The sequence below is a fragment of the Sapajus apella genome, unplaced genomic scaffold (genome assembly GCF_009761245.1).
Source record: "Sapajus apella isolate SASKATOON/1434 unplaced genomic scaffold, GSC_monkey_1.0 scaffold57, whole genome shotgun sequence".
Classification (NCBI taxonomy): domain Eukaryota; kingdom Metazoa; phylum Chordata; class Mammalia; order Primates; family Cebidae; genus Sapajus; species Sapajus apella.
Window position 1 is genome coordinate 14,464,559 of NW_022436997.1, and position 21,320 is coordinate 14,485,878.

The 21,320-nt window shown below is 43.6% G+C and overlaps 1 protein-coding gene and 1 non-coding gene across 5 annotated transcripts in view; both read right to left on the bottom strand.

Moving 5' to 3' along the window:
* Nucleotides 1-17,496, bottom strand: part of RNF138 (ring finger protein 138) — a 40,329-nt gene extending 22,833 nt beyond the window's left edge. The window contains exons 1-2 of one of the 4 annotated variants that reach the window (XM_032245400.1): nucleotides 17,269-17,496; nucleotides 16,519-16,706 (exon numbers count right to left, since the gene is read on the bottom strand). In XM_032245400.1, the coding sequence (XP_032101291.1) occupies nucleotides 16,519-16,628 (110 nt within the window). In that variant the 5' untranslated portion in view covers nucleotides 16,629-16,706; nucleotides 17,269-17,496. Of the gene's footprint in view, nucleotides 1-16,518; nucleotides 16,811-17,268 lie in introns of those variants that run through there. The other 3 variants (XM_032245402.1, XM_032245401.1, XM_032245399.1) reach the window with 3 other exon arrangements.
* Nucleotides 15,018-15,121, bottom strand: LOC116528265. Its single transcript, XR_004258954.1, has one exon. It is a non-coding gene; the product is annotated as a small nucleolar RNA U13 (small nucleolar RNA).
* Nucleotides 17,497-21,320: the final 3,824 nt, after the last annotated feature.

The window sequence follows — 21,320 nt, forward strand, 5'->3', positions numbered from 1 at the left end:
TTCGTGAAATAATAAAAGTATCTACAATTGATTGGGCTGTTCAGAGGATTAAAATAGATAACACATATAAAATGTTTAGCCAGGCGTGGTGGCTCAAGCCTGTAATCCCAGCACTTTGAGAGGCCGAGGCAGGTGGATCACAAAGTCAGGAGATCAAGACCATCCTGGCCAACATGGTGAAACCCCTCTCTACTAAAAATACAAAAATTAGCCGGGCATGGTGGCATGTGCCTGTAGTCCCAGCTACTTGGGAGGCTGAGGCAGGAGAATCACTTGAACCTGGTAGGCGGAGGTTGCAGTGAGCCGAGATCACACCGCTGCACTCCAGCCTGGCGACAGAGTAAGACTCTGTCTCAAAAAACAAAAGTGTTTAATACAGTATTTGTGATTGTCAGGAAAGTGCTCAAAAAATAGTAGCTAGTATCATTAAAGCGGTACTAGAAGTTATTACCAATTAAGACCATTAACTAAAACGTAAGTCAGGGTGCAGTGGCTCATGCCTATAATTCCAGTGCTTTGGGAGGTCAAGGCAGGAGAATGGCTTGAGGCAAGGAGTTGCCCAGCCTGGGCAACATAGCAAGACCCTGTCTCTGCAAAAAATAAAAACTAAAAAATTAGCTCGGTGTGGTAGAATGTACGTGTAGTCCCAGCTACTCAGGAGGCTAAGGCAAAGGATCACTTGAGCCCAGGAGGTTGAAGCTGTAGTAAGCTATGAAGGTGCCACTGCATTCCAGCCTAGGTGACAGAGCAATACCATCTCCAAAAAACAATGATAATTAAAAATATTTACCATAACCAGAAACCAAAATAAGCAAAGAAAATAAGACACCAGTTTTGACTTGTCAAACTAAAAGCTAGTTTTATTTATTTGTTTTTTACTTTTTTGAGACAGAGCCTTGCTCTGTCCCCCAGGCTAGAGTGTACTGGTGCCATCTTGGCTCACTGCAACCTCTGCCTCCTGGGCTCAAGTAATTTTCTTGCCTCAGCCTCCCCGGTAGGTGGGACTATAGGCACATACCACTGCAACGGCTAATTTTTGTACTTTTTGTAGAGATGGGATTTCGCCAGTTGCCCAGGCTAGTCTTGCAACTCCTGAGCTCAAGTGATTCAGCCGTCTCGGCCTCCCAAAGTGTTGGGATTACAGACATGAGCCACGGTGCCCAGCAAAACTAGTTTTAAAAATAGTAGAAATAACCAAAGCTGGGGACAATAGCATATGCCTGTAGTCTTAGCCACTTAAGAGGCTGAGGTGGGAGGGTCCCTTGAGCCAAAGCATTCAAGGCCAGCCTGGGTGACACAGCATGGCCCTGTCTCTAAAAAAAATAGTAATAATAAAATAATGGGTGGGGCACAGTGGCTCACACCCATAATCCCAGCACTTTGGGAGGCCAAGGCAAGCAGATCACTTGAGGTCAGCAGTTCGGGACCAGCCTGACCAACATGGAGAAACACCATCTCTATTAATAATACGAAAACTAGCTGGGCATCGTGGCACATACCTATAATCCCAGCTACTTGGGAGGCTAAGGCAAGAGAATCGCTTGAACCCAGGAGGCAGAGGTTGTAGTGAGCCAAGATCATGCCATTGCACTCCAGCCTGTGCAACAAGGGCGAAACTCCGTCTCAAAAGAAATAAAAAAATAAAAAATATTAAAACAATGGCCAGGTGCAGTGGCTCACACCTGTAATCCTGCAGTTTGAGAAGCTGAGCAGGGCAAATGGCTTGAGCTCACAAGATCAGCCTGGGCAACATGGCAAAACCCTGTCGCTACTAGGCTGGCATGGTAGTGCATGCCCGTAATCCCAGTTACTCTACTCGGGAGGCTGAGGTGGAAGGATCACTTGAACCCAAGAGGCAGAGGTTGCAGTGAGCCTAAATCATGCCACTGTACTTCAACCTGAGCGACAGAGTGAGACCCTGTTACAAACAAACAAACAAACAAAAAAGACAAAACGGGCCAGGTGCGGTGGCTCACACCTGTAATCCCAGCACTTTGGGGGGCTGAGGCGGGCGGACCACAAGGTCAAGAGATCAAGACCATCCTGGCCAACATAGTGAAGCCCTGTCTCTACTAAAATATAAATAGTAGCTAGGCATGGGTGGCTCGCGTCTGTAGTCCCAGCTACTTGGGAAGCTGAGGCAGGAGAACAGCTTGAACCCGGGAGGTGGAGGTTGCAGTAAGCAGAGATCGCACCACTGCACTCCAGCCTGGCACCTGTCGACAGAGTGATACTCTGTCTCAAAAAAAAGACAAAAATGAAAAAAGTGGGAAGTACCAAGAGTTACGGAGGATATTAACCAACCTAAACTCACACTGGATGCTTTGGGAGTGTAAACTTTTACAACCATTAGGGAAACTGGGTGGCAGTATCCATTAGAGCCTATAAATTCCACTCTGAAGTATATACCCATCAAACCTACATATATAAAACCAGGAGCAGTGGGTTATGCCTGTAATCCCAGTACTTTCAGAGGCCAAGGTGAGAGGATTACTTGAGGCCAGGAGTTTGAGGCCGGCCTGAACAACATAGTGAGAATCTGCTCCTATAAAAAATTAAAAATTAAAATTAAATTAAAAAATTAGCTGGACATGGTGGTGCACACCTGTAGTCCTACCTACTTGGAAGACTAAGGCAGGAGGATTGCTTGAGCCCAATGGGTCAAGGCTGCAGTGAGCTATGATCACTCCATTGCACTCCAGCCTGAGCAACAGTGAGACTCTGCATATATTAAAAAAAAAATTAAAAATTAAAAACTACATACATTATCAGAAAAAAATTTGCTAGAAAGTTCATAGCCATATTGTTTATAACAGCTCCAAACTGAAAACTATACATAAGTCCATCAACAGAAGAATGCATAATTATGGTATATTCACAAAATGAAAACTAAAATATGATGTATATGAGAATGAAAATGCTACAGCTACAAGCAACAATATGAACATGATATAATGTTGAGCTAAACAAGCCAGATTTTACAAACTTCATGATAATATTTCTATAGTGTACAAAAAGCAGTTAAACTATGTTAAAAGTCAGGATAAAGGTATCCTGAAGGAGGTGGGATATGTTCCCTTGGAGAAGGGAATATTAGGGGAGTTCCTGGGATGCTCATGTTCTGCTGCTTGACATAGGTGTTAAATGGTTTTTTGATATGGGTGTACTCAATTTGGGAAAATTCACTGAGCTATACATTACTGATAGGGACACGTCTCTATATGCATTTTATACTTAAATTTTTAAAAACAATGGCCAGGCATGATGGTTCATACCTGTAATTCCAGCACTTTAGGAGGCCGAGGCAGGTGGATCACCTGGGGTCAGGAGTTTGAGACCAGCCTGGCCAACATGGCAAAACCCCATTTATACTAAAAATACAAAAATTAGCCAGGCGTGGTAGCAGGCGCCTGTAATCCCAGCTACTCAGGAGACTGGGGCAGGAGAATCAATTGAACCTGGGAAGCGGAGGCTGCAGTGAACCGAGGTCACGCCACTACCCTCCAGCCAAAAAAAAAAAAAAATTAGGAGTACCCTTTAAACAAGGGTAGTTATATTAAAGCTTAATTTAGGCCAGGCATGGTGGCTCACCCCTGTAATCCAAGCACTTCAGAGGCCAAGGTGGGCGGATCACCTGAGGTCAGGAGTTCAAGACCAGCCTGGCCAACATGGTGAAACCCCGTCTTAAAAATAAATAAATAAATAAATAAAAATAAATTAAAAAGCTTAATTTAATATAACTTAATTTAAAAGATAATCTTAAAATTCTTTTAAAAGAATTACTGGAAAAAAAGGAAAGTGGGCCAGGTGCAGTGGCTCATGCCTATAATCCCTAACATTTTGGGAGGTCAAGGCAACACACTGCCTGAGCTCAGGAGTTCGAAACCAGCCTGGGCAACATCGTGAAACCCCATCTCTACTAAAATGCAAAAAAATTAGCCTGGTGTGGCAGTGCACGCCTATAGTCCCAGCTACTTGGGAGGCTGAGGCAGGAGAATTGCTTGAACCTGGGAGGTGGAGGTTGTAGTAAGCTGAGGTCGAGCCACTGCTGCACTCCAGCCTGGGTGACAAAGCGAGACTCCAAAAAAAAAAAAAAAAAAAAGAAAAGAACAAAAGAAAAGAGAATTAAACCAGAGACAGTTAACACATTGAGAGCCCTAATCCAGTGGCCCAATCAGCCACAGGAGACAGAAAGAGAAAATTATTTTTAAAGAAACAAAAAAAAGAAAGAAAGTGAAAGTGTGAGGGGAATTTCCAGAACTAAAAAATATGTCAGCAGAAGAGAGACAAGTGAATAACCTGTACAATAAATTTAAGAATCACAACCAGATAGATCGCTGGAAATTTTTCAAATAATGATTTTCAACTTCTAATATTTTCCAGAGAGAAAGTAAAAATAGATCAACTACTAAGGAAAGAGAATCAGATTAGCATCAAACTAATGAGCAATAACAAATGACAAAACAATTGAATTATGTGTTCAAAGTTTTGAGGAGAAATTATTTATAACCTAGAACTGCATCTTCTGGATACTAAATCAATTGTTTTATATACTTAAGGTATTTCTGATATAATGTTATATATGAAACACTGAAAAACTTCACATTCTGCATACCTGCACACTAAAACTTACAGGGCATATGGAAAAAAATGGTTGGAATAGACCACCTGTGCAACCTTGTCAGCAGACTACTAACAAAACCCAAACAATCCTAATAAAAATATGAACAAATCTGAAAAGGTATGTTAAGTTCCTAATAAGCACTTCACCCTAAAATTTTTTTAAAAGAAGAGGCGGATAAATGGTTGAAGCTGGTAAATTATGGAAATAAATTTAAAATGTACAAAGGAATGGAGAAAGATGCAAAAGGTATTCCAAGAGAGAACTCGTAGCCAAACTGAACTAAGAAGAATGGAGGTTGGGCACTTTGTGTCATAATTCTGTGGTTTGCTATATTCGGCTGTGTTTTAGTGTACTTTGCTTGAGCTGCCATTTGTTGATAGACCAAAACAATGTTCACGGGGAAAAATAATATATAAACTTATCTGTTCTGATATAATCTGTTGTAGCAAGTAGAACAGGCTACATCACTGTTCAGTCCATCATTTGTCTTTAACCTTGTTTGTGGTCTTCTGATAAGGAAATTTAACTTTCAGTGCCAGCTTTTCCTAAAATTATGGTTTGTACTTTTGCAGTCCTAAGAAGTCCCCACTTCAAGATAAAAGATATTCCCAATTTCCTTCTAGTTTAAGCTTTGCTCATTAAAGTTCTTAATCCACCTGGAAATATTTTCATGTATAGTACACAGCAGAGACTCTGCATGTAAAGCCATTGCCCAAATATTACTATCTTACTAATCAAAGCCACCTTTTCCTCATTGATTTGCACTGTCACATCTATCAAAGATAAAAATTCCAAAATATGTCTGGAACTATTTCTGGACTTTGTAGCATGTTTAGTCAATTATCTACTGCTGAATGAATACCATACAATTAGGCTGGATGTAGTGGCTCATGCCTGTAATCCCAGAACTTTGGGAGGCTGAGGTGGGCAGATCAACTGAGGTCAGGAGTTCAAGACCAGCATGGCCAACATGGTGAAACCTGTCTCTACTAAAAATACAAAACTTGGCTGGGCAAGGTGGCAGGTGCCTTTAGTAATCCCAACTACTCAGGAGGCTGAGGCAGATGAATCACTTGAGCCTAGGAGGCAGAAGTTGCAGTGAGCCAAGATGGCACTACTGCATTCCAGTCTGGGGAAAAGAAGAAAATTTCCTCCAAAAAAAAAAAAAAAAAAAAAAGTATATGATTTTTTTGTTTTTATTTTGTATTTTTAATTCAATAATATTTTCACAGAAAAATCAAAGAAGTCAACCATACTATTTTGATTACTATAGTTTCATAATACATCATTGTATCTGATAGGGTGTCTCTATGTTCTTCTTTTTCAAATATTTCCTTAGTTATTCATGGTCATTAATTCTTTATTCGAATTTTTTAATCCATTTTTCAAGTCATACCAAAAAATCATGTTGGGACTTCACCAGAACTGTATGTTTAGAATTGTCTGGAGAGAACTGACACCTTAAATTTATGAAATCTTTCTAACCATAAATGTCATGTTCTCTTATGCTTTTCAATAAAGTTTTGTAATTTTTTTCTAAGAAGCTGTATATATTTTTATTGTTTAGTCCAAGGAACTTTATAATTTTGTTGCTATTGTAAGTGGGTTTTTTCTTCTATTAAATTTTTTATTTGATTATTGTTGATATACAGATGTGTTGTTGATTTTTATCTGTTCTGGCATCGAACCTCTCTGTACTGTTATTCCAATAGTTTGGCAATTGTTTCTCTTGGTTTTTATTGGAAGGGACAGAGTTTCACTCTGGTTGCCCAGGCTGGAGTGCAATGGTACAATCTTGGCTCACTGCAACCTCTGCCTCCCAGGTTCAAGCAATTCTCCTTCCTCAGCCTCCCGAGTAGCTGGGATTACAGGCACGTGCCACCACACCTGGCTAATTTTTGGTGTTTTTAGTGGAGACGGGGTTTCACCATGTTGGCTAGGCTGGTCTTGAGCTCCTGACTTTGGGACCATCTTGGCCTCCCAAGGTGCTGGGAATACAGGCGTGAGCCACCTCGCCTGGCCTCTCGTTTTTAATTAACAAATTATGACAATTTTGTCTCTTTCTTTTTCATCTTTGTGTATCTTATTTCTTCCTTTCTTACTGAATTGTCTAAAACCTGAAATACAATGTTAAATGTCAGAGGTGATGCAGACATCTTTGACTAGTTCCCAACTAGAAAAGCACCTTAAGTTTACAACTAGGTATATTTGCTATAGACTCTAGGGAAGCCGCCCTTAATAAGGATTTTTTTAAAAAAGGTTTAGGCCAGACTCAGCGGCTCATGCCTGTAATCTTAGCACTTTGGGAGGCTAAGGTGGGGGAATCACTTGATCTCAGGAGTTGGAGACCACCCTGGCCAACATGGTGAAACCCCGTCTCTACACAAAAATCAAAAATTAGCCAGGAATGGTGGCATATGCCTGTAATCCCAACTATTTGGCAGGCTAAGACACAAGAATTGTTTGAACCCAGGAGGCAGAGGATGCAGTGAGCCAAGATCAGGCCACTGCACTCCAGCATGGGCAACAGAACTAGACTGTCTCAAAAAATATATATGGTTTTTTAGCCTATTCCTAATTTGCTATGAAGTTTCAAAAAGCTCAACATGTATTCTTGTCTAAAAATAATTTTTTTAATGATCAAAATGGATAATAAAAATATTTTATTAAGTGGAAAATTGCTGTTTATTGATTGTGTTCCTCAAAGGACATCCTCTTTTTTTTCTGATTAAACATAAAAATGTTTAATCAAATTCTGAATGAGGCCAGGTGCAGTGGCTCACACCTGTAATCTCAACACTTTGGGAGGCTGAGGTAGGAGGATCACTTGGGCCTAGGAGTTCAAGATCAGCCTGGACAACATAGTAAGATTTCCTCATCTCTACAAAAAGTTTTAAAATTAGTCAGGTGTGGTAGTATGCACCTATAGTCTTGGCTACTCGGGAGACCAAGGCAGTAGGATTCCTTAACTCCAGGAGTTCAAAGCTACAGTGAACTATCACTATGATCACACTACTGTAACTCCAGTTTGGGCAACAGAGTTAAAACATGTCTCTAGTCAAAAAATGAAAAATAAATGCTGAATGAATTTTTACTAAAAAGGAGAAACAAAGCCAACAATTTCTATTCAGCATTTACTTTCAAAAATATTGACACACAACAAATGAAATGGTCTGGACTACCCCCCCCAAAAAATATATATATGTATACATATATATATATATATATATATATGCAATGGCCATTTTATACGCATGCGCGCGCGCACACACACACACACACACACACACACACACAATGGCCATAAAAATAAAGCAAATATTTAAAGGCATAAAAATACAGAAAAGCAAAAAATCACTTTAGATGACAAAACTATTTTGTTAGAAAATTCCAAATTGGCCAGGTGCTGCAGCTCACACCTGTAATCCCAGCACTTTGGGAGGCCAAGGCAGGCAGATCACCTGAGGTCAAGAATTTGAGACTAGCCTGACCATCATGGTAAAACCCCATCTCTACTAAAAATAAAAATTAGCTGGGCATGGTGGTGCTCACCTGTAATCCCAGCTACTCAGGAGGCTGAGGCAGGAGAATTGCTTGAACCTGGGAGACGGAGGCTTCCATGAGCCGAGATAGCACCATTGCACTCCAGCCTGGATGATGGAACAAGATTCTCAGCCGGGTTTGGTGGCTCACGCCTATAATCCCAGCACTTTGGGAGGCCGAGGCAGGTGGATCACGAGGTCAGGAGTTCAAACCAGCCTGCCAAGATGTTGAAACCCCGTCCCTACTACTTAGCTGGGCGCAGTGGCAAGCACCTGTAATCCCAGCTACTCAGAAGCCGGAGGCAAGAGAATCGCTTGAACCTGGGAGGTGGGGGTTGCAGTGAGCCAAGATCACACCATTGCACTCCAGCCGGGGTGACAGAGTGAGACTCCGTCTCAAAAAAAAAAGACTCTTTCTCAAAAAAAAAGAAAGAAAGAAAATCCCAAATTAACCTCCAAAATTACATGTGATAAATCAGGTGACAAACTGTACAATACAAACTCTTCAAATATTAATTGCATTACTACAGACTAGTGATATTATGAAAAATATTCATGGCTGGGCATGGTGGCTCACATCTGTAATCCCAGCACTTTGGGAGGCCAAGGCAGGTGGGTCACAAGGCTAGGAGTTCAAGACCAGCCTAGCCAATATAATGAAACCCTGTCTCTACTAAAAATATAAAAATTAGCCGGGCATGGTGGCATGCGCCTGTAGTCCCAGCTACTTGGGAGGCTGAGACAGGAGAATCACTTGAACCTGGGAGGCAAACGTGCAGTGAGCCAAGATCGGGCCACTGCACTCCAGCCTGGGCAACAGAGTGAGACTCTGTTTCAAAAAAAAAGTCATTTAAGAAACTAAAATGCCGGGCGGGTGTGGTGGCTCACGCCTGTAATACCAGCACTTTGGGAGGTCAAAGCAAGAGGATCACTTGAGGCCAGGAGTTTGACAACAGCTTGAGTAACATAGCAAGACCTCCTCTCTAACAAAAAAAGTAAAAAGAAAAAAAGTCAGCCTGGCACGGTGGTACATGCCTCTAGTCCCAGCTACTTGGGAGGCTGAGGCAGGAGGATCACTTGAGACTGGGAAGCTGAGGCTGCAGGAAGCCGTGATTATTTTTTTTAAGCATTTTTATGCTTTTTTTTTTTTTTTTTTTTAATAAAGATGGGATTTCCCCATGATGGCCAGGCTGGTCTTGAACTCCTGACCTCAGGTAATCCACTCACCTCGACCTCCCAAAGTGCTATGATTGCAGGCGTGAGCAACTGCGCCCGGCCTATTTTATGCTATCTTAATACAGTTCACAATGGTGTCTAGAAATCACATTAAAATGTTTTTATTTAGTTGCTAGCAACTAAATAAATGCCCCTATAATCCAGCCTAGGTGACAGAGTTAGATCCTGTCTCAAAACAAACAAGCAAAAATGTAATATGGAAAAATGTATGCAGCCTTGCTAGCAACTAAATAAATGCCCCTGTACTCCAGCCTAGGCAACAGAGTTAGATCCTGTCTCAAAACAAGCAAGCAAAAATGTAATATGGAAAATACATGCAGCCTTGCTAGCAACTAAATAAATATATTTTAATGTGATTTCTAGACACCATTATGAACTGTATTAAAATAGCATTAAAATGCTTAAAAAAACAAAACTGGCAAAAATGATGGATTACAAATATACTTTTATAGTACTAATGGTGGATGCTGCCTTTATAAAGCTTGCAGTCTAATCAATGAAACTGACATTGGTTAAATCATCTGATTCCAAAAATGTTATGATTGCAAACTGTGATAGGAGGTACAACGAATGGCCAGGTGCAGTGGCTCACGCCTGTAATCCAGCACTTTGGGAGTCAGAGGTGGGTGGATCATTTGAGGTCAGAAGTTCTAGATCAGCCTGACCAACATAGTAAAATACCATCTCTACTAAAAATACAAAAAAATTAGCTGGGTGTGGTGGCACATGCCTGTAGTTCCAGCTATTCGGGAGGCTGAAGCAGGAGAATCTCTTGAACTGGTGGGGTGGAGGTTGCAGTGAGCCAAGACTGCACCACTGCACTGCAGCCTGGCAACAAAGCAAGACTGTCTCAAAAAAATAAAATAGAGGTACAAAGGAAGTTATCCAGGTCTTTTATCTCCAATTTTACTGTTCCTTCCTCTGTACCACGCAGCATGTTTCTTTAGACATAAAACTGCTTATTCTCGTCTCACTTTGCGCTGGAATGGATGAATTTGCTAGAACTTATTTCAAAACAAAGCAGAAGTGAAAAGGAAAAAAGGTACAAATCAAGAATTACTAAAACTGATTTTCATGTTTCTGAAAAGGCCCGTATCTTCAGGATAGGGCATTACCCTTTAACAACCAAAAAGGTTTGCTTCACATTTCTCTCAACTTTAAACTAATAGATGCTAGGTGAATTTCCATTACACATTCTGTCAACAAAAGGCTGATCAACAAATACTGAGAGAGGAAAAACAATATTCCCACTCATCATGCTCCCAATTTCGGTATAAATTAAATAATTTAAAATCTGTCACTTAGTCTGTCTGTCTTCCTAGTCTATATAATCGAGATCATTTCCCAAAATAACTTCAAAAAAAAAAAAAAAAATCAGAGGTTTTAAACTAGTCTTCAAGATTTAAAATTAAGTCAATCTTTTGTTATATAATTAAATTGCACAGACTTTAGGAAAGAAAATTATTTCAAAATATATACTTAGAACATAACTACTCAAGTAACAAGATACCAATAAAGCTGTTAAAATTACAAAAAGCTAGGTGCTGTGGCACTCACCTATAGTCCCAGCTACTCAGAAGGCCCAGGTAGGAGAATTGCTTGAGGCCAAGAGTTTGAGACCAGCCTGAGCAACATAGCAAGACCCCATCTTTTAAAAAATGTAAACTATAAGAAACATGTTGTTGGGTGCAGTGGCTCAAACCGGTAATCCTAGCACTTTGGGAGGCCAAGGTGGTTGGATCACTTGAGGTCAGGAGTTCAAAACCAGCCTGGCCAACATGGTGAAACCCCATCTCTACTGAAAACACAAAAAATAGAGGGGCATGGTGGTTGCATGCCTATAATCCCAGCTACTTAGGAGACTGAGGCAGGAGAATCACTTGAATCCAGGAGGCAGAGGTTGCAGTGAGCCAAGAACATGCCACTGCACTCCCGCCTGAGTGACAGAGCAAGACTGTCTCAAAAAAAAAAAAAAAAAAAAAAAAAGTATATCTAGCCTGAGCAACAGAGTGAGATCCTGTCTCTAAATTAACTAATTAGGCTGGGTGCAGTGGCTCATGCCTCTAATCCCAGCTCTTTGGGAGGCCAAGGCGGGCAGATCACCTGAGTTCAGGAGTTCCAGACCAGCCTGGCCAATATGGTGAAACCCTGTCTCTAACTAAATATAAAAAATTAGCCTGGCATGGTGGTGCGTGCCTGTAGTCCAGCTACTCAGGAGGCCAAGGGAGAAGAATTGCTTAAATCAGGAGGTGGAGGTTGCAGTGAGCCAAGATCCTACCACTGCACTCCTGCCTGGGCAACAGAGCAAGACTCTGTCTCAAAAATAATTAATTAAAAAATTTGTTTTAATTATTAAAAAAAGTAAATATGAATTGAAAACTCAGGAACTGGATAGTTCAATTAAGACAAAAAGGAAATTACACAAATTTGTGCTTAACAAGAAGTAGATGCTCACTTTAAAAGATGCCTCCTTACAGAGAGGCCTAAAAGCAAAAACAGATTAGATTTCCATTTTTAGGAGTTTAGCAAAGAATCAAACTTGTTATTATATGTAATTTTTATTGCAAAAGTAGCTTACTTCTGCCATGTACAGGAATTATTTCCGGCCGAGTGCGGTGGCTCATGCCTGTAATCCCAGCACTTTGGGAGGCCAAGGCGGACAGATCACAAGTTCGACACCAGCCTGACCAATATGGTGAAACCCCGTCTCTACTAAAAATACAAAAATTAGCCAGATGTGGTGGCGCGTGCCTGTAATCCCGGCTATTCAGGAGGCTGAGGCAGAAGAATTGCTTGAATCCAGGAAGCAGATGTTGCAGTGAGCCGAGATTGCACCACTGCACTCCAGCATGGGCAACAGAGCAAGACTCCGTCTCATTAAAAAAAAAAAAAAAAAAAAAGGTTCTTTTCTTGACTGTTTAAAACAAGGAAGAACTGAGGTTTCCAAGAGCCTCTGAAGATTACAGAATAAAATACCAAAAGAGACAAACACCTTACTTTTCTTCTGAAACCTTGCTTTGACTACCTGCTCAAGCTTCACATTAATTTGTGTTAACATGTTTTCCAAAATATTACATCTGTCAGGTATGGAGGCTCATGCCTGTAATCCCAGCACTTTGGGAGGCTGAGGTGGGAGGATGCCTTGCACCCAGGAGTTAAGAGTCCAGGTTGACCAACAAAGCAAGACCCGTCTCTACAAAAAAAGTTTTAAATAGCCAGGCATAGTGGTGCGCACCTGTAGTCCCAGCTACTTGGGAGGTTGAGGTGGGAAGATCTCTTGAGCCTGGGAGGTTGAGGCTGCAGTGAGCTATGATCATGCCACTGCACTCCCTGCAACAGAGCAAGACCCTATTTCAAAAAAAAAATTACATCTGACCACTCTAAAGCATCTGACAATGATGACTGTTTCCTTAATAGTCATTAGGATATGATTTGAATCCTCAGTTTCCACTCTCACTTTATTTCTGGTTTTCTTCCTATCCTTCTGTTCATTCCTGTCAGGCTGCAATTTTCTCCACTCAATATTTAAATAAGTATTCTCCAATACTTTGCTCTATCCAGGTGCTCTTCAATCTTTCAAATTATATATCTAACTTGATATCTACGTCAACAACCACAGCTTTAGCTCCATGTATTCCAGATCTACATATGGTATATACACTTAACTGTTGAACACACAGTCACCAAATCTTACATGATGTCCTTAAAATGTCAGGAGTCTCCCTGTTCCATTCCTACTATCATTTCCTTAGTTCAGGTTCTAATCATTTCTCTCCCTGACACATCAATGAATGACCTCTTCACTAGTCTCATCACTACCAAGCTGAAAACCCTGATATGAAGGTAAACTCTAAAAACGAAATGTGACCATCCTGCTCCCCTACCAAAAATTACTTACTAGGTCTTGTATTATTCATTAGGTTATCTAATTTTTAATAGGTTTTCTGGAAAACACTCAAATTAGCTTACACAGTTAAGTTCCTGACAGTAACTCTAAGTTTCATCTCACTACACTGTCTTTGGCTCCAGCCAAACTTCAAAGTCCAGCTCATGTGCATCCTCTGTACCCTCCCTGACTCTGGCATGTCCCACAAACCCTGAATACAAACTCTGACCTAAGGCATTATTTCATCTAGGAAGTCATGCCTACCCTTTAGGCTAATTTAGATACCTACTCCAGATGCTCACATAAAATCTCTTCTATATCAATCACACTTATTTATAGGTCTCTCCAGTGGCCTATTAACAGTCTCCAGGGAAACAGTAGTCCCTGCACCAGACAAACAGAAAGCAGTTTCAGGGAATGAATGGGGATTAAATGGGAATTTATATTTTAGTAATGTTATTCTAATGATAATGAACTTGCTCCTTTAACTAGGATAGTCAGTTGTCAAATCCTTTCCTGTCACTGAAATAGCAATAAAAATTTTTCATTTTCTGGCCGGGCACGGTGGCTCACACCCAAAATCCAAGCACTTTGGAGACCAAGGCAGGCGGATCACCTGAGGTCAGGAGTTCAAGACCAGCCTGACCAACATGGTGAAACCCCATCTTTAGAACAAAAAAAAATAATTTTTTTTTTCATTTTCTAACTGATCCACAGTAACCTAAAGCCCTTATCACTTCAACTCTCTATTCATGAATCAAAAATTGATCTTGTAGCCAAATATAAATTTCTTTAAAGGCATAGGTCTGTCCTTTGTGAAGAAGGTAGGGCAAATGACATACATAATTATTTACTTAAAAAATAGGTCAGATGCCATGCCTCATGCCTGTAATCCCAGCACTTTGGGAGGCCAAGGTGGGAGGAGGACTTGAGCACGGGAGTTCAAGATCTACCTGGGCAACATAGTGAGACCCTGTCTCTATAAAAAAGAAAATAAAAATAGCCAGGCATGGTAGCATGCTCCTGTAGTCCCAGCACCTTGAGAGGCTGAGGCTCGAGGATTGCTTGAACGTGAGAGGTCAAGGCTGCAATGAACTGTGACCACACCACTGCACTCCACCCTGGACAACAGAGCAAGGCCATGTCTCAAAAAAATAATAATAATTTAAAATTCTCTCCATTTCCCCACTAAACTCCTTCTAACTGATTAAGATCCTATTCCTTCACTACCACCTCTTCCAAATAAAACTTTTTCTCCCTCTGCCTATTCTTTAATTCATTGTTCAGGCAGAACTGTGTAAGCACGAGGAGTTGATTTGAGAAAGGTCTGAATTGAAAACAATCATCTCCAATATGTTCCTAGTCTTGAGGTCAAACCAAATTATAGTCCTTGATCTAAAATGTCCCAAAAGGGAAGTGGACTAGAGCAATCTACATGGAATTTTGGAGAGTGCTAAAAAATTACAATGAGGTCCATGAGGTCAGTGACCCAAAAGATAATTAGAATGATTCTATCCAAAAAAGACCTGCTTTGTATATATACAGTTAGCAGCTATTACAACTTCCTCTCACCTTGCCCTCCTCCCTCCCTTTTATCTACCCACTGCCAACACAGCACTTAAATTTTTTTAAATACTGAAAAAGGACAAAGTTATGATAATAGTTATAGATTAAAAGTGTTGAAAGATTTATATATAGTGCCCTAGACATCTCCAAACCTTTTTTTTCATGTCAGATGGGTAATGTGCTGACCCTGTAACAAGGTTTGAGGATGGCACATCTCACACACGCCTGTGAACACTCAATCATCACACTAATGAACTACAAAAGGATCCCTCAAAACATTTCTCTAAGAATCTGCTTTTGCTGCACAAAATAATGTCATTCATCTCCCTTAAAGAGTGAAAACATAACTGGCATAATTTGTATCATGAAAATCCACACCCTCTTGGCTCACACAACCAGCACAAAATAGGAATAAAGTAGACAGTGCAGTTAAGACTGGGAGACAAAATGAGGAGAGTTGGTATCAAGAAAACTAGAGTAAGGGCATTTGCAATTAAGAACCAAAAATTCAATCCATCCTTTACAAAATTATAGTCTCACCTCAAAAAACAAAAAGTGGAAGGAGAATGAAATACAGTTGGTTAGTCAATTTTTTGGTTGTTTGCAAGCACATGTAACTTTCAAGCCTGAAAATAAAGATTTCCAGGCCCCACCTGCCTGAAAATTCTTTTGTAAGTTTGGAATGGACCTTGGGAATTGGTATGTTTACTTAAAAAGTTCCCCGGGGACTCTGATCATCAGTCAGGTCAGAAGGGCTATACACCTTTTTAAGAAGGGCTCTTTTCCACCTTTACTGACACCCTAGCCGTCCAAAGAATTTTATCAAAGTTCTTAAAAATATGCCTGTCAATCAAACGTACGAGTTATCTCAGCCAACCCCTTTGTGTTCTTCCCCCACCCTGGGTAGCATCTCATTTTCGGTCCACTCCTCGTAACAGAAGTCTTCCTTTCTCCTCTCCACCCCTGTAGCAGCCGAGTAATAAGCGGAAAGGTAAAACAAAGGGGAACGATCATTTGAATGCCGAAAATCCTGTCAGTTTTAACAGACAGTACGAAAAAACTCATTGAGGATCCCTCTAACACACAGTGGACTGGAAACGGAACAAAACGTTCCCGAGGGTGTTCCGTGAAGCGGGGTTGAGGGGAAGTTACATACAGAAGAGCTCTTGGACCGAGGCGACGGACCAAGGTTCTGAAAGAGGAAACTCGAAAGCAGGGCAAGTCGAGGCGCGGGGCGAGCGGGCCCACGCGGGCAGCGCCGGCCGCTTATGACACTCGACACCCCAGCCTTCACTCGGGTTGCTAAGAAACAAAAAGGCTCCACGTTCCCTGCAATTCCTCCCGGGCCCGGCGGAGACGACAGGGGCCTCCGGGGCCTGAGGAAGCCGCAGGGAACGAACGGCCTGGCCACTGCCCCGGGGGCGCGAAAGCGAGACAGAGTGGGAGCTCGGGCTGAGGAACCGGGCGCTGAGAGCGGGCCCCGAGGCTCGGGAGGAGGGCGGCCCGGGGCTCTGAGGGGCGAGGAACGGGACTTCGGGGGCCAGCGACGCTCGGGCAGGCCGTGGCGGCCTCAGTGCCCGCCAGGCGGCAGCCGGGGGTCCCGGGCCGGAGGTCGGGCCTAAACGACCACCCGGCTCTGCAAGGGGGAAGGGGCGTCTACTCACACGTGCTGACAGGCCGCAGTCCGCACCGGCGTTTTGAGCACCTCCTGACAGACTGGGCAGTAGAAATCATCTTCGGTGTACGAAGTGGCCGCGGAGAGCTCTTCGGCCATGGCGGGAGGGTGAGGGAACAAGGCGATGGCGACGGCTGCAGCGGCCGAGGTGACGGTGGCGGCCCGGGGCCTGACTCCCTGCGCGAATCCGGAGGGGGGAGGGGATCGCGTCAGGATGCGACCCGCGCCAGGAAGGGGGCGGGGCCCTGGGCAGGGCGGGGCAAACGCAGAGACGCGACCGCCGCACGCGCAGGGCCAGAGGCGGCCCCTCCCAGGCTCCTCCCACAGGGGCTGGATGGGGGCGGTGCTTGGCGGGAGGCCGGGCTCCAAGTGTGCCGGGAGCCCGCCCCGCTCGCCCCTCACCCTGTCCACAGGCCGCGGCCTCACGCCCCAGGCCACGCCCTTACCGAGCTCCGGGCCCCTGCTGACGCTCCGCCCTCAGCCCTAGTCTCCGCCCGCGGCCTCCTTTTTCACCGCTTTTCCGTTGCTTCTCACCCAGACCCCGAGCCCCCAGCCCCGAGCCCGCGTAGGCGGCTTCCTCCCCGCCCCTTTCTCCTCCCCCGCCGCTCCCCGCCCCGCCCTTTTCTCCTCCTCCGCCGCTCCCCTCCCCGCTTCCCGGCATCCCCGCCCCTCCACGCCTCAGCTGTGGAGACCTTCCCCTAGGAGCCCCCGAGCGGCGCTGTGGACCGAGCTACTTTACCTTCGCGTGTTAGTAGAGACGCGGCCCTGCCGTTTCCTCGGGCTTCCTGTCCGGCCGCGGCTATCTTAGCAGTCGAGGCCCCGGGGCAAGTGGAGGGTGGCGTGCGCTGTGCTCATCGGCTCCAACTGGGCTCATGGTGCACCAAGATCCCACCGCCCCCGCCAGCAGCTCTCCCGTGGCATCGCGCTGCCTACAGCCTACCCGGCCGTCACCGAACGCGGGAGCACCGGGGCAGACTGGGCGGGGTGGGGAGCGCGGCCTCCCTAGCAACCGGCGCGTGGCGTCTTCCGCGAGTTGTGACATAAGCAGCTGGGCGCCCGCAGTGATACCTGCGTCTCCCCTCCCTGCCTCCCTAGGCCCAGGACCCCAGTCACCTCTCGTGCCAGATACACTGGGCTTTTCAGGAAGTTTTCCTCAATATGCAAGATTTAGTCTTTACTATTTGCCCTGCCAGAATGTCTTGATCTTGTCAAGATATGGTATAAACAAATTTGTTAGGGAAATTGAATCCTTTGGGGGCAGGATAAAGTTTCCTTGAGAGGTTGTCCACTTTCTCCTTTAACACAGAGTGAGTGATGCTTAAATGCACTCGCAGATGCAGTCTTCTACCCTCACCTCTGGGTTGATTTTTTTTTTTTTTTTTTTTTTTTTTTTTTTTAGCTTTGAAGAGAAATGTATGGACGTGGATTTTCACCAAGGTTACTCACTAATTTAATTGTTTTTTATTTTATTCTTTTTTTTTTTTTTTTTGAGATGGAGTCTCGCTCTGTTGCCAGGCTGGAGTGCAGTGGCGCGATCTCCGTTCACTGCAACCTCCGCCTCCCGGATTCACGCTATTCTCCTCCCTCAGCTCCCTAGTAGCTGGGACCATAGGCATGTGCCACCAGGACCCGCTAATATTTGTATTTTTATATACACCTTTGAGAGGCCAAGGTGGGGGTGTCACTTGAGATCAGGAGTTTGAGACTAGCCTGGCCAACATGATGAAACCCCATCCCTACTAAAAATAAAAGAATTAGCGGGGCAAGGTGATGCGCGCCGATAATCCCAGCTACTTGAGTCAGAGGCACGAGAATTGCTTGAATCCGGGAGGTGGAGGTTGCAGTGAGCCGCGATCGTGCCACTGCATTCCAACCTGTGCGACAAAGCGAGACTCCATCTCAAAAAATAAAAATAGGCCGGGCACAGTGGCTCACGTGAGGCCTGTAATCCTAGCACTTTGGGAGGCCGAGGTGGGTGGATGACCTGAAGTCAGGAGTTCAAGACCAGCCTGGCCATCATGGTGAAACCCCATCTTAAATAAATAAATAAAATTTAAAAAAAAATAAAAATAAATAAAATGGTTCTTTGACTTCAAAATTTCCTTTTTTCTTTTGAGACAGAATCTCACTGTGTCACCCAGGCTGGAGTGCAGTGGCATGATCTCAGTTCACTGCAACCTCCGCCTCCCAGGTTCAAGCAACTCTCCCGCCTCAGCATTCCAAGTAGCTGAGATTACAGGCATGCATCACCACACCAGGCTAATTTTTGTATTTTTAGTAGACACAGGGTTTCACCATGTTGGCCAGGCTAGTCTTGAACTCCTGGTCTCAAGCAAGCCGCCCACCTTGGCCTCCCAAAGTACTGAGATTATAGGTGTGAGGCAGCATGCCTGGCCTACATTTTACTTTTTTAATAATTCCACTCATTTCATTCATTCTGGCCATTTAGGAAGCAAAATACATTTTCTGTATAATAGTTTATTGATTGGGACTATCTAACCATAACATTAATTTTGTCTTCCAGCTGAGGAACAAACAAAACCAATAATAATAATAATAATAATAAATAAAAATTAAGAATTAAAAAAATTTTGTGACTGTCATTCTTTTCTGCAACAGCAGCTTTACTCATGTCTAACTCATCCAAACATAATTGTATCACTCCCTCATATATTCTAAGAAGTCATTTGGTATACATGTAAGCATATAGCTGGCAATATGTGGAAATCCACCAAAAATTTGGATGTAAGAAAAATGTAGATACCCTTGAAAAGTTAAGCTCGAAAAAAATTACAATTACCAAATGAATAATCTTCTGTCTTAGCAACATTTCAGGTGAAAAACTATATTTTTATAGGAATGTCATAGATTTACTCAAAATGCATCCAGCTGTGTAAATCAAATGTCCTCAGCCTTTGGACAGTAGGAGGGAAAACCCTAAATGTTAGACCAATTTGGTAAACTATCTTGCAATAATTTACTTAAGTTCCTTTAAGTTTAGGTTAAACCAGTCAGTCCCTCTCGGTCTGCTTCCCACAAAATGGCATTTGGAAGGAGGGAAGGGAGGATGACAGGTATCGAACATGAACTCAAGACACTATAGGGGAATCTGGGTCCTGAAATCTGCAAGTTCTCTTTTACATTTTTGCTGGATCTTTCTCTCCCTTCCTTCCTTCCTTCCTTCCTCTCTCCCCCCTCCCTCCCTTTCTTCCTTCCTTCCTTCCTTTCTTCCTTCCTTCCTTCCTTCCTTCCTTCCTTCCTTCCTTCCTTTCTTCCTCCCTCCCTCCCTCCCTCCCTTCCTTCCTTCCTTCCTTCCTTCTTTTCTTTCCTTTCTTCTTTCTGGAGTTTCACTGTTGCCCGGGCTGGAGTACAAAGGCATGATCTCTGCCTCTGTACACCAAAACTCCTGGGCAACAACTGCAAACTCTCAGGTTCAAGCAATTCTGCCTCGGCCGTCTTAGACGCATGCGCCACCATACCCGGCTAAACTTTCGTATTTTTAGTCAAGACGGGGTTTCTCCTTGTTGGTCAGACTGGTCTCAAACTCCAGACCTCAGGTGATCTGCCCGCCTTGGCCTCCCAAAGTGCTGGGATTACAGGTGTGAGCCACCGCACCCAGCCTGGATTTTTCTTTAGCAAGACTAATTTTCACTGCTCCTTGAGATGCAATGTGTCCTGGGTATTCTGTTGCTGAAACTTGCTGGTAAAGACTACTCATACCTGTCTTAGCTGGGCCAAGGCTCTAAGATATGTCCTAGCTTCACCAACACTGTAAAACCTTCTGATCTCTGCCACAATCATCTTCTAATTCCTTGACCCTCAACATGACAGGTTCCTTAGCAGGCCCTCGGCTCTCAACACAACTACTGTTTATGACATCCTTTGTGGTTCTCCCTCTGGTTGTGAATAGCCTATAAGCCCATGTGCTTCCAGGGCTCCTGCCCTCAGCACACACTTCACCCCCTCTAACACAACATTCCCTTCCAGAATGAAGCCCCTACTTTGTCTCTTCTCCTACAGTCTCTTGGATTACAAGGAATGGACTTTTCCCCTTGCCACTTATTGCTGAAAGGGTACTCTAAAACTCTCCAGTCAAGGCCATGCATGGTGGCTCATGCCTGTAATCCCAGCACTTTGGGAGGCTGAGGTGCATGGATCACTTGAGGTCAGGAGTTCGTGACCAGGCTGACCAACATGGCAAAACCTGTCTCTACTAAAGAGCCAAAAATTAACAGGTGTGCCTGCCTGTAGTCCTATCTACTCTGGAGGCTGAGGCAGAAGAGTGACTGGAACCTAGGAGGTGGAGTTTGCAGTGAGCTGAGATTGTACCACTGCAGACTAGCCTACTCCGGAGGCTGAGTTGGAAGGATTGCTTGAGCCAGGGAGGTCGAGGCTGCAGTGAGCAATGATTGCTCCACTGCACTCAAGCCTCAGCAAAAGAGAACCTGTCTCAAAACAAACAAACAAACAAAAACCAAAATTCACAAATATCTAGGTGCAGTGGTGTGTACCTATAATCCCAGCTACTCAAGAGGCTGAGGCAGGAGGATTACTTGAGCCCAGGAGGCCTCCCTACGCAACATAGCAAGATTGTCTCTTAACAAAAACAGAAACAAACAAATCTATTCCCCCATCTAGATGTCTCTGTGTCTGTATGTGCTACACAAAACTGCTACAAGCAGGATGAAACTGTGCAAAGAGCCAGCCGTGAAAAGATAAGCCAATGTACTGAAGGTGGCAGAGCTGAAAGATGGAAAGAATATATAGGTTCTTTATGTATTAATAGTTGAG